Source organism: Canis lupus, chromosome 2 (assembly GCF_011100685.1).
Source record: "Canis lupus familiaris isolate Mischka breed German Shepherd chromosome 2, alternate assembly UU_Cfam_GSD_1.0, whole genome shotgun sequence".
Lineage (NCBI taxonomy): Eukaryota > Metazoa > Chordata > Mammalia > Carnivora > Canidae > Canis > Canis lupus.
Genome location: NC_049223.1, coordinates 74,551,266 through 74,564,654, shown reverse-complemented (window position 1 = coordinate 74,564,654; position 13,389 = coordinate 74,551,266). Strand labels below are relative to the sequence as shown.

Below are 13,389 nucleotides of genomic sequence, written 5' to 3'. Positions count from 1 at the left end.
TATTAGTGCTTATCTGTCTCCCCTACCAGTGAGCTCCTGAAGGGGGAGATTTGTGTGGACACTACCCCTAGCAGCCCAGGGCCCAGCCTAATACCTCAAGGAGAACTCACGGTTACACAGAGCTACATGGTCTTTTTACATTAGGGCTTCTCAGAACCATTTCAGTGTTAACAGGCATCATGGATCCTTACTTAGCAGTACAGAATGCCTAAAAACTCAATTTTTTGACCAAGTTTCTAGGGTGAGGCATCCAGAGAGGAAAAATTATTGCAGTTCTTAAGGTGACTCTGATGAAAAAGTGGCTCTCAGTAAAATTTCATTAAATGAATAAAAGGGAAGAACTTGATTAGGTCAAAGTGGGGGGGGGGGGCAGGCAGCAGGGTTGGAAGCAGCAGAAACAACAGAAGCAATGAGCTGGGAGCAGGAGGGGTGATCTCCCTACTGGTGCAGGCTCAGTTTTGGTGTGATTGGGATCAGAATCCAACCCTGCTTCCTCAGGGTAAATCTAACAATCATTAGATGTATTCCAGACACTCTGATCCTTCTTCCTTCCCATGCCCCAGGGTGTTGTGTGCCTGACAACACAGCCTCCTTGATTTTTGACCTTCAATTTGCTTTGATTGCCCCTGAGGGGACTAGGGGTGGGTGCTCAGAACTGATTTTCTTCCAGTTGCACACCCTTAAGACAAATTCCTTTCCTGGTCTCTGCCTCTGTTTCCCTCTCCATGAACTAAGGTAAGAGACACAGGGTCACTTCCAAGCTTGGCTTAGATGCCTTGTAAAAAAAAGAAAAAAAAATATATAGGATATAGGGGCACCCAGGTGGCTCAGTGGTTGAGTGTCTGCCTTTGACTCAGGTCAGGATGGGGGGGCGGTTAGGATCGAGCCCTGCGTAGGGCTCACGGTGGGGGGCGCCCACTTCTCCCTCTGCCTATGTCTCTGCCTGTGTCTCTGTGAATAAATGTATAAAATCTTTTTTTTAACGCATAAAAGAAAATATAATAATGCTTTCTGCCAGAGAAAGCCCTCGGCCTACCATTGTAACTCTGGACAACTCATTGAACAGCCTAGGTGCTTGCTCTGTTTGTAAAATAAGCATAATTATGTCCCAGTGCCTCCCCGGGGCTTCTGAGAGCACCAAGCAAGACTGTGCGTGAGAAGGATTTTGCAAATGAAAAACAAAACGCTAAAAACGTACATATTATTAGCATTGCACATAATGTTACTATGTACGGGGGGGGGGGGGGGGGAGGCGGCGGGGAGGACACCGGGATGCGCAGCTGCACCCCCAGGCTACCTACAGCTCAGCTCCCTTCTGGCCGCCTCTCCTCGGCTAATAGGATCCGGTTCTCCGGTCCCCGCGAGGTGGCCCGAGGTAAAGCTCGCCAGGCACGCGGCGCGCCGTCCACCGTACCTGGCGCTCAGTCCACGTCCCTAATACTCCCTCTGACTGCCCGCGTGGCCCACACACGGAGCTAGGGCGGGAAGGAGACAAACTCTTCCCGTGGGAGCCGAAAAGGGCGCCAGAGGTGCCGCCGTCGGGAACCCAAGGCGCCGCCGCAGCGCAGCAGCCCCGGCGCCCCCAGCGCCCCCGGCGCCCCCACCGCGCGGGAACCGGCAAACCCAGCCGCAAACCCCCCGGGGCACCGCCGAGTGCGCGTGCGCGCGCCGCCGGACCCCGCCCCGCCCCCAAGCCCGCGCGCGCGAGGGGCGGGGCCGCTTCCTGCCCTGGCGCGCCCCCGCCGGCCGCCGACCTCGGGGCGCCTGCGCCTGCGCCGCGCGCGCGCGCTCCGCCGGGGGAGGAGGAGGGGGAGGGGGAGGGGGAGGGGGGGCGGGGGGGCACGCGCACGCGCGCGCGACGCGGACCGCGCGGGGCCCTGACGCCGCTGGCGCCCCCACGGCGAGGCTGCGGCTCCCGCGAGCGTCGAGGGCGTGGCGGGGAGGCTGCGGGCGGCCGGAGCGGCGCGGGCTGTGCTGTGTCCCCAGGCCCCCGCGGCCCCGGGCTCCCGCGTCGCGGGTCGGGCCGGCCGGGCTTCGCCCCTGCCGCCTTCCCTCCCTCCTGCGGCGGCCGAGCGCGCAGGTGAGTCCGCTTGGCAGGGTGGGGCCGGCGCGCGGCTGGTCCCCGCGGGGTGTGCAGCCGCCTGGGGCGGGGGGCGGGGGGCGAGGAAGGTCGGGGAGGGAGGGAGGGAGCGAGGGAGACCCGGCCCGCGGGTGCCCGAGACCCTGGGGATGCTGCGCGTCGGGGTCCGGCCCCGGGGGCGCGCCGCGTCCCCTCGGGCAGCTCCGGGGCGGTGCCTTGGGAAGCAGAACCGGGAAATTGTCCGCTCCCGCCCGCCAGCAACAGTCGGACTCCTGGAGTCGCCCGCAGGCCCGGCCCGCTCGGTCGGTGGGCCCGGGCGGCCCCGAGTCCGAGTCCGAGCCCGAGCCCCGCCCCGCCCCGACCGCGGGCGGCATGGCTGCCCCCGCTTGACTCGCCAACTTCGCGAGGCTTGTCCGCCGTCCGCCTGCTCTGCTGTGTGCGGCGGCTTCGCTGCAGCCTCCCGTGCAAAATCCGATCCTCTCCTTCAGGGATTAGGAGTCCAGGGCCGGCAGCGGGTCAGACCCGGGATTCTGTTGCAAACTGGGGATGTTTTAGCGTGGTGCCCAAAGCCAGAAATCCTCTCCGCCCCTGTATTGAAAATTACCAAGCACACCACGTCTGTTTGCACTTTTCATGGAATTCTCTGCATTTCGTGGAAGACTCTGATGCGCTGGTAAGGGAAGCAACGGACTTAATTGTTGTAGCTGTGATTGCATAGGATCCGAAGTAATCTCAGGCTGTTTCATTAGCTCCGGTTCAGTTCAGTTAATTATAACAATACAACATGGAGACTCGGTATAGGTTTTTGGGCATCGCACAAATGTGTATACTTTTTTGGCGGGGATTTTAGGTTGGTGTTAAGGACTTTTGAGGGAGGGGACAGTGAAAGGCTTGAGGACTGTGCGGCTTTAGCCACGCCATCAGCTTTCTATTTTATTGCCTCAGCAAACCTTTTTTTTTTTTTTGTCCTAGCGTAGGAAGAGATTTTAGTGCTTTTAGGGAAAACAAGATTTTTCCCATTATTGAATTGTAACATTTGTGAAGCTTTTAAACATGTGGCTATCAGAGGTTACAGATGAAAACACATTTTGTATGGTGCCAGAGGATTTGTCGGTTGAAAGACTTAAGCAAAACGTCATGAAAAATAGTGTGATTTGGAAACCCATTAGGCTGGATATAAGGGAAGCAAGCCCTAAAGTGCAATACCATTTGGTAATTAGCCCCCCCCCCCAAAAAAAAAATCCACAGAAGGTGAAGAAGGTCAGGTGGTGGATCTCCACTTTCCCCATAGAATGTAGAGGTTATAGTGAGGGGAAAATGCATTATATACAGCAAAACAAATAGTATCAGTCTTTATTATCGCTACTTCAATAGGTGTTTAAAACCTGTTGTTTTCATTTGTTCCCACAGTTGATTTTTGTTGTTGTTTCTGTTCTCTCTCACACACCAAGAAATACCACTATTCCTGGTGGAGCACTGAAGCTCAATAATTATAATAGTACCAATTCTACATTATCTGTGAAAAGAGGGCATAGGTCACTGAAACATAAAAAATACAAAAATCTAATTTTCACTTGCTTTAGTTTTGCATTTTTTTTTCTTTTTGGCCACAGCTACTAAAAAGCTGTAAAAGTCTACCTGTTAGTGGTAAATGAGGAGGGACTAGAAGTTGAGACTTACCTGATAGCTATTCAGAGCCCCCACATTGATGATTCTGGGGGTTTCTTTGAAAAAAGAAATTTAGTCTAAATTCTCATTTTAAAGTATTTAAAAGGAATTTAGTAGTTCAACGACATTTGTGAGTATGTCTTTATTTTATATGTGAGAGAACAAATAAAAAGCCAGGGTTATTTAGCAGGGCACTACATGTAGCACTGGAAAGGGAGTACTTGTTTGTTTCCAGTATTGTTCAGTAGCGTTTTGAATACATCAAAAAATAATAAATGTATTTTAAAAGTTTACCAAGTTGAGAAGCATACTATTTTGAAAAATCATTTTTTTAAAGATCCTGGAGGAGGAGGAATTTACCTTTTCCTGATCAAAAACTTACAATGCAAAGTCAAATACACATATGTGCCTGACGTTTTGCCTTGACGGATTACTCTTGTCACAAGGCTGGTAGTAGAGCAGATGGTCAGGCTGCTTGGAGTTTGCCACTCATTTGATGTTTCCATGAAGAAACAATTTGCCAGAAGCCAGCCACAGCTACAGTTGCCCTGAGATGATGCTAAACCCTGATTAGCACAGACCTTAGCTTACAGAAGCTGGAAGATACTGGGTCACCCCTTTCTGTTAAACCGGTATTTCCATGGGTTAGTAAACTTCGGAGCAGCTTGGTCTCCTAATAGTTGGACTGGGGCAGAGTTGGCAACAATTCTGATACCAACAGCATAGAAAGAATGTAGTTTTGTGACTTTTTTCCTTTGTCTTGAAAAAACTCAGCTACTTGTTAAGTACCAGCAGAGTCACCTTGTAAGATATTTTCTTTACAGATGTACTAAGATTGTCATTTCCATTCGTTGATTTTGGTCATCTCTTTCTGTTCAAATCTAACTGCATTTATGATGCCAGAAAATTATGAAATTGTTGGTGATGTTGACTTAAGCTATATCCAAAAAAAATGTCCTGGCTTGCCTTCAGCAAGAGAACCATCTTTTGAAAGATATTACTCTATTACTGTGTGCACTGAATTACAACATAAAATTCCACCAAGCCCACAAAAAAAGACACTGTGGCATTTTTTCAGCTAGCTGTCTGTTTTTAAATCTTTGAATGTGTTCTTCCTGGAGCCATATTACTACTGCCAGTGGTTGCTCTGAGCTGGTTTCATTGGTCCATCTGCCACTGAACAGTTTTCTTGAAATTATACAAAGTGTTCATTTTATTTTTGCAGCCTTTTGGTTGCTTGGAATTAGCTTATTTGATTAGGTACTTTTCTCATTTTATTGTCTTAATATCTGTTCCAGGGATGGTCCTGCTATTACTGGCATCCCTTCAACCCAACAATGCATTGACGTAGATTGTGCCTATGTAAAAATAATTGTTGAGAACTATATGCAAAGCATTGTTCTGAGCACTTAGCATTTAATCTTTCTGACATCCCTATTGGGTAAGGGTTATTATTTTGTAATTCTATTTTATAATTGAGAGGGGAAGGGAAACAAAATAATTTGCGTAATATAGAGTACTAGGGGAGTCAGAGTTTAAATGTAGGAAATTGATTAGGGAGCCTGAATCTTCCTGGGATATACTTAAAGATTGTTCAAACAGTCTTTGTGGTTGCTGTGATATTTCATCAGTCCATTGTTTTATTTTTTAAATTATTATTTTTATTATTACTTTTTTAGAGAGGCAGAGAAAGAGCAGATGGGGCAGAGAGAGAGGGAAGGAAAGAATGTTAAGCAGGCTCCACGCCAGGCACAGTGTCGGTCAGTTCAGGAGTCGATCTCATGATCCTGAGATCATGCCCCCAGCCAAATCCCAGAGTTGGACACTTAACGAATGAGCCACCCAGGCACCCTAAAATCCATTCTTTTAAAGTGTATCAAATACACAGTGATATATAAGTGAAGAAAATGTAGCAGTACTATTAAGATTATTGAAATCTCTTGGGACAAAGGCAAATTATTTAATAATCTAAAAAATCTGGAAACAACCATAAGGACATTATTGGGGTTACTGACAAAATTTGAATATAGATGCTTATTTAGGTATCAGAATTATATCATATCAGTGTTAAGTTTCCTGGTTTTAAAAATTGTTCTGTAGATTATGTAAGAAAATTATCTTGTTCTTACACACTGAAATATTTGGGTAAAGACCGCACATTTACCTTACTTGCAATGGTTCAGGGGAAAAGTATATGCATAGAAATAGAATGACTTAAAAAATGGGCAAAAATGTAATTAATTGGTAACACTGGGTAAAGAGTGTACGGGAATTCCTTGTGCCACTCTTACTTTTCTGTTTGAAATTATGTCAAAAGAGGGATCCCTGGGTGGTGCAGCGGTTTGGCGCCTGCCTTTGGCCCAGGGCGCGATCCTGGAGACCCGGGATCAAATCCCACGTCAGGCTCCCGGTGCATGGAGCCTGCTTCTCCCTCTGCCTGTGTCTCTGCCTCTCTCTCTCTCTCTCTGTGTGACTATCATAAATAAATGGAAAAAAAAAAAAAAAAAATGAAAAAAAAAAAAAAAAAGAAATTATGTCAAAAGAAACTTACCCCAAAGTAAAGGTAGAAAACAGGAAATGAAGGTGTAACATTCTAAGAATTTTTTTCTTTTAGGCAAGTGAAGGATTGTTTCCTGCGCTCTGATTTTTTTTTTTTTTTTCTTTTTAGGGGTTGGAGGAAGGATCTTGAAACAAAAAATCTTACCAAAAATAGCTTGATTTTCTCATATTTTAAAATCTAGCCATTCAGAGCTCCCCAACTTTCCAGCCTCCAAAATACCAGGCACAGTATTTTTCTCACCTCTTTTTAATGTGTTGGGAGTGAGACAAGATTAAAAATATTAATGCCTCTGAGAGGTAAAAGGATAGTCCACTTTTAGTGATATTGAAAGTTAAATTGAGTTGGTTATATCGTTTCCCTGCCTAAAAACCTTCAGCGGCATGCTGATATTGACTGGTTTTTATATCAAGATTCTGTATCGGCTTTCAAGGCAGCTTGGCCCCATGCCCACCTAACTTTGTCTTGTGCCACCCCACCCAATACGGTACCCTCTGACCACATCAGATCTTTGTGCACACTGATCTGTCCTGCTTTTGTCCATGAACTGTTGGCTTTGCCTGGAATGCACTGCATCATTTTTTTTGCTGAAATTCTGTTCATCCTTAAGTCTCTCCATAACATCCATGGGGAAATGGTCTCTAACCCCACATGGAATTAAATTTTCCTTTGTCTGCACTGCATATCAGTGGGGTAAACACAGTGCTATCTGCTTTCATTCAGTAGTACCTATTAAGCATGTACTGTGAGCCAGAAACTGTGCCAGGGACTAAGGATTCAAAGGCACTCGTGGTCTGGTAGCTGGGCATGATTTGTCATCAGAGAAGTGTATAACAGAGAAGGGAACAAAGTGCTCTGAGAGCTATGAACTCAAAAGTGGCAACTTGGTCTTGAAGAGATTACAATGAAAGCTCCAGTGAGATACCATCACCACTGCCACCACCACCCCCCCCCCCAACCAGGTCCCTTTCTAGATTGGAGACTTCCAGCACAATAATCTAATTTGAGGTATGAAGTTTATAATAATGGTGGTACCTGTGGGCCACCCAGGTAGGTATGTGTAATAGAAAGCTGAAAATAGAAATCTGGAACTCAGGAGAGAGAGTTGTTAAGTCTGGACATACGAATCATACAGATTAGTGACTTTCAGTGTGTGTAGGCAGGAAGACCTAGAGGCAGATCAGAATCTCTTGGGGTCATGTACTTTCTCCAGACTCTTCCCCTCACCTTCATTGCCCAAAATTCTGCTTCTGCTCTGGTGACGTCTTTCCCAGCTTACAGTTCATTGTGGAAAATGAGAGGCTGTATCCGTAGCCTCATTTTGTGTGTATGAACCACAGGGTAAGCAGGAAACACAGCTGAGAAGCACTGGTGGTTAAGTGGTTAAATGCACAAGTGTGAATGAAACAACCCAAGAAGAGGGAGATGAAGAGGAAGGAAGGGGATGAAACCTCAAAGAGACAAAGTTGTAGAGTGTAGGTGGAGGAAGAGGAGCCAGTGACACAGACAGGTGGTGAGGAAGGAGAAGCAGGAAGGAGACCCAGAAACCTGGAAGGCAGAGGCACACCGAGGTTGCAGAATGAATGGGTGGGCAGCAGTGTCTGGTGCTGCAGAGCTGGACCTGTGAGAGCAGTTTCAGGAGAACAGTAGTGATAGGAGTCCAGTGGCACTAAATTTTCTGGTGACTGCAGTTGAGGAACAGAACACAGCAGAACAGGTGACTTTTTCTGGAGAATTGATAGGAAAGGTGAAGGAGATGCGGGCAGAGAGGTAGAAGAAAGGTGTTCTTTTTTTAAGATTGGGTGGATGGGGGTGGGGAAAGGAACAGATGGAGGAGAAATTGAAAAGTATAGGAGCTACTTCACGGAACAAGGTCATTTAGGAGTGGTTAGTGCTGTGGAGAAGAAGAAATTCTTGCTTTGGTGGGGGCTCCTTGATAAGAACTGTTTCTTACTCATTTAATGTCCCTAATAATACCTGGCATGCAATGGGCATTCAGAAAATGTTTATCAAAATGAGTAAGGATTTTACTTTTTGGGATTAGTCTTTCCTGATTGATGTAGTAGAATACCGATAATAATAATAATTAAAAAAAGGATGTTTTTAGCCTATCATTAACATCTGTGACGTATGCTATATAAGCAGTATCTTTGAAGCATTGTGTTCTTTGAAATAAAGTGGAAAATCACAGATGAAGCTTTCTAAGAATCATGATCACTTAATTTTTCTGTGCCAGATTGGTATTTCTTAAATTTCATTTCAGCATCTTGAAATATGTTCAAGGTACTGTGTTTGGAGGGTGTGGATGCAGTTCATCAGAGGAGACAGGCATGCCCATAAAATGTTAGTATAAGACAGACTCTGTTACATTTTTTGTTAAAGATTTTATTTATTTATTCATGAGAGACACAGAGAGGCAGAGACAGACAGAGGGAGAAGCAGACTCCATACAGGGAGCCCGATATGGGACTCGATCCCGGGACCCCTGGATCATGCCCTGACCCAATGGCAGATGCTCAACCGCTGAACCACCGAGGCATCTCTTGTTCCATTATTATTTAACAGACAACACTATCAGCTCCATGTGTTGGGGCTAAAATTATTAATTTTTAAATGCTCAGAAAAAGGACATCTCTTTGTCTATGTCAGATTTTGCCTTTTATAAATATTTCCTTTTTTTTGTTTAATTTATGTATTTGGGTGGGGTGGGTGGGCAGAGAGAGAGAGAGAGAATCTTAAGCAGGCTCCACACCCAGCACAGGGCCTGACATGGGGCTCGATCTCACCACCCTGGGATCATGACCTGAGCTGAAATCAAGAGTCAGATGCTTACCCAACTGAGCCACTCAGGTATCCTAAATATTTCTAATATTAACAAAGACCTACTTTATATAGAACTTCTGGTTCTGTGAAACTTAATTCTTTGGGAGTATACTCAAAAAGAACAAACTGGTTGAGAAAGGTAAAGTCATCTTATTGCAGACCATATTTTATGGTGCAGATGGTGAATGAATCAGTGTGGGTTTTGTTCTGCTGCCAGTTTCAGTGTTGTAGACCTAAAACCCAAAACAAATATGTGAAGGCAGTTCTGGTTCACATTTTCCTTCCTACTGCTTGTAAACGAGCGTACATATTCATATGTCTCATTTTGTATTGCCCCCCCCTCCGCCTTTTTTTCCAATTTCACTAGAAAACTTTTTGCCCTTTTTTTTTTTTGGTAATACATTATTGCTAGTGAAATATATTACATAAAATATGCTAAGCAAACCAAATTAGAATATATAGAATTTATTTATGAGGACTATAATGAATTGATTTAAACTCTGTGGTTTACTTTCCTGAATAAAATTGCTTCCATTGATGAATTGCTGTCTTGAGAATTGACTGAAACAGTATTTGGCCTTCAAAGTCTTATCTTTATGCTGTTTTCTTTTTTTAACACCAGATGCCTGGTAGACACCTTAGAACTTTAAAAACGGAAAGGACCTGCTTTTAGGGGATAATGCTGAGGGACACTATGAAATCTTGGAATGATAGCCAGTCAGATCTCTGTAGCAGTGACCAAGAAGAAGAAGAAGAGATGGTTTTTGGTGAAAATGAAGATGATTTGGAAGAGATGATGGATTTCAGTGATCTGCCTACCTCACTTTTTGCTTGCAGTGTCCATGAAGCAGTGTTTGAGGTGCAAGAGCAGAAGGTAGGCATGTATCCTACCTTCCCCTGCCTTTGGTAGCGGGTTCAGTGTATGTGGATGTGGGGAAATAGCTTATTGCTACCTATTTGCAAAGTTCGCTACTGGCCCATGACAAGTAAAAAAAGCATGCATCACCCTGTAGACATTACTGCAGCATTTTAATTGTATTTTATGAGTGTACTGATCTGCAACACATAGGAAGTATTTCAAAACCAGTTCTTTCCCACAAATATTTTGAGAAGAACTGGTTTATAGTGAACTCTGAACCAGGTCTTAAGTCCTGATTCATGTATTCATTCAGGCCCTATTAAGTCCTGATTCATTCATTCATTCATTTTTGGAGCCTGTGATTAAAGAAAAGCTAGTGTTTTTTAATCCTAGCTTCCTATGACTTAGTAAATTCACATAAGCTAGAGTATTGTAGGCTTTTTTTTTTTTTTGAGGCTAATTACATAATTAGAACTATTTATAATCTCATTGTAAAAGAATTGTTAACTTTTGTTGTATTACTTTCTACAGTTTGGGGAAAAATCGTGTTTATTTTTTAAAGGCTTCTCTCCTTTAGTTCATTCATTATTTACCTGGAAAGAGAGGTTTTGTGTGTGGCTTTTTTTTTTTTTTTTCCATCATGACCTCACAAAAGCCTATGGCTCTTAATTGTACCAAAGTAAAATATTCTTGTCATTGGTAGAGATTTCACACATGCTGAGACTTTTTCTCGACATACTATTACCAGCCCTTTAGTTTTTTGTCTGTGCACCCAAACTCTTTACCTTCTAGTGACTTTCTTGGAGAGAACTTGATATAGTTTGACTCAGCTACATACTTGAGTGCCTCCCGTGTGTAATGCACTATGCCACTTGCTTCCGGGGACAGAGTAGGACTTGAAATAGCTTCTGGCTCAGACAGTTTCCAGTCCTTCCGTGGAGATAATAAGTAACTTGCTCTAAGATGGAATACTAGGCACTGGAAAGTACATTGAGGTGTCCGAGGACCGGATGACAGCTCATTGGAGTAAAAGGTCTTACAGGGAGATGGCATTGAAGAAGAGCCATGTGAGCTAGGTAGGAGTTTAGCAGGGAAAGGAAAGAATTCTGGCCAGAGGGAACAGAATGAGCCAATGAGCTGACTCAGGAGAGTGTGGGCCCTTCAGGGGGTGGTTTTTGTGGCTTGGTGCCTAGGTGAGAGCCAAAATAAAGTAAGATCAAACTGGGAAGGTGAGTGTGGAGCAATCCTGCAAAGTTCAAAGAGCTTGCCTTTCCCTGGGAAATAGTTTTTGGGGCAAAGGAGTGACAAACAGAAGTGCACATTAGGAAGGTTAGCAGACAACATTTGAAGAGCAGAGTGGTGGAGGTGGAAGGAGAGTCAGAAGTGGGGAGCCAGTTAGGACATTCCTGCAGTAAACCTGCCTGGAGATGCTGAAGCCCTGGAAGTAGAGCAAGGGAGAGAGATGACAGCCGCCAGTTTTGTACCTTACAGGTTTGTTTTCATTTACAAGCATTTTGTTTTGTTTTGTTTTTTTAAGATTTTTTATTTATTTATTCACGAGAGACACAGAGACAGAGGCAAAGACAGGTAGGGGGAGAAGCAGGCTCCATGCAGGAAGCCCGATGTGGGACTTGATCCGGGAACTCCGGGATCACACCCTGAGCCAAAGGCACGCTCAACCACTGAGCCACCCAGGCATCCCTACAAGCATTGTTTTCTTTCTCAAGGTCAGCCATGATGCAGACATTTTGAAATCGTCCTTCCTAGTTTTCTCAAGATTTTTAAGAGCTCTACATTTTCGTATAATAATTACATTAACCTTGTTGTTTGTGATCCATGAAAAACCACGTGTATTACCAGTTTATCTGAAAATTATATTCATAAGGATTCTTTCCAAAAAACCTCACAATCTTATCTGTTCCAACTTCTTTTTTTCTTTTAAGTGTAGCCTCGGAAGTTTTTTTTTATAACTTGTCTAAGTGGTGAGTTCTTACTGGTTTTAATTTTTAAGACCATTTGAGATTATATCTAACCTAAATTAAATTGGAAGTCACATCAGCAGAAATTCCAGTAGCAATTCAGTGGACTTCATGTTATACAATTCTTAATCATGGTAAATTTTATATAAAAGCCTTAATGGTAATATCTGAAATTGCAGAATATTTATTTTATGAATTCAAGTTTGTACCTTTTGGCCACCTTCACCCATTTTGCCATCCCAATCCCCGCCTGCCTCTGGCAACCACCAGCCTGTTCTCTGTGAGTTCCTTTGTTTTGTATTTTAAATCCCCTGTATAAAAGAGATCATATGGTAATTGCCTTTTCTTGTCTGCCTTATTTTACTTAACATAATGCCCTTGAGATCCATCCATGTTGTCCTAAATGGCAAGATTTCATTTTTTTTTAATGGCTGAATAACATTCCATTGTGTGTGTGTATGTATATGTATGACATGCACACACACATTTTCTTTATCCATTCATCCATCGATGGACACTTAGACTGTTTCCATGTCTTTGATCTTGTAAATAATACCACAGTAAACCAGGGTGGGGTGCAGATATCTTTTCAAGTGAGTGTTCTTGTTTTCTTGGGATAAATACCCAGAAGTGGAATTACTGGATCATATGGTGGTTCTCTTTTTGATTTTTTGGAGGAGCCTCCATACTGTTTTGAAGAGTGTACCAACTTAGATTCTCATCAGTAAAGCACAAGGGTTCCCTTTTCTCTGCATCCTCGGCAATGCTTATCTCCTCTCTTTTTGACAATAGCCACTCTAATAGGTGTGAGGGTGATATCTTATTTTATCTGCATTTCCCTGATGATTAATGATGTTGAGCATCTTTTTATTTACCTATTGGCCATTTGTATGTCTTCTCTGGAAAAATGTCTATTCGAATCTCCTGCTCATTTTTCAAATCAGATTGTTTTTATGGGTTTTTCTATTGAGTTTGAGTTCTTTATATATTTTGGATATTAGCTCCTTACCAGGTATATGATTTGCAGCTATTTTCTCCTATTCGGTAGGTTGTCTTTTCATTTTGTTTCCTCTGCTGTTCAGAAGGGTTTTAATTTGATGTGGTCACACATTTTTGCTTTTATTCCTTTTGGTTTTGGTGTCAGATTAAAAAAATCATTGCCAAGACCTGTAACAAAGAGCTTATCTATTTTTTTCTTCTAGGATTTTTTATAGTTTCAGGTCTTACATGCAAGTCTTTAATCCATTTTGAGTGAATTTTTGTGTATGGTATAAGATAATGGTTGAGTTTCATTCTTTGTGTTCAGCTGTCCAGTTTTCCCAGCACTATCTATTGAAGAGAGTGTCCTTTTCCCATTGTATATTCTTGGCTCTTAGGATGGAAATTAATTAACCAATATGTGTGTGTTTATTTCCCTGCTCTC

The 13,389-nt window shown here is 43.7% G+C and overlaps 1 protein-coding gene across 11 annotated transcripts in view; it reads left to right on the top strand.

Moving 5' to 3' along the window:
• Positions 1 to 1,896: 1,896 nt before the first annotated feature.
• The window catches only part of RCAN3 (RCAN family member 3), a 49,894-nt gene continuing 38,401 nt past the window's right edge, over positions 1,897 to 13,389 (top strand). For 9 of the 11 annotated variants that reach the window (XR_005355988.1, XR_005355989.1, XR_005355992.1 and 6 more), the window contains exons 1-2: positions 2,614 to 2,753; positions 9,751 to 10,002. Coding sequence is in view for 5 of the 11 variants with exons in the window: in XM_038531584.1 (XP_038387512.1) it covers positions 9,808 to 10,002 (195 nt within the window). In the remaining 6 variants the exon portion in view is untranslated. Of the gene's footprint in view, positions 2,081 to 2,568; positions 2,754 to 9,750; positions 10,003 to 13,389 lie in introns of those variants that run through there. The other 2 variants (XM_038531583.1, XM_038531587.1) reach the window with 2 other exon arrangements.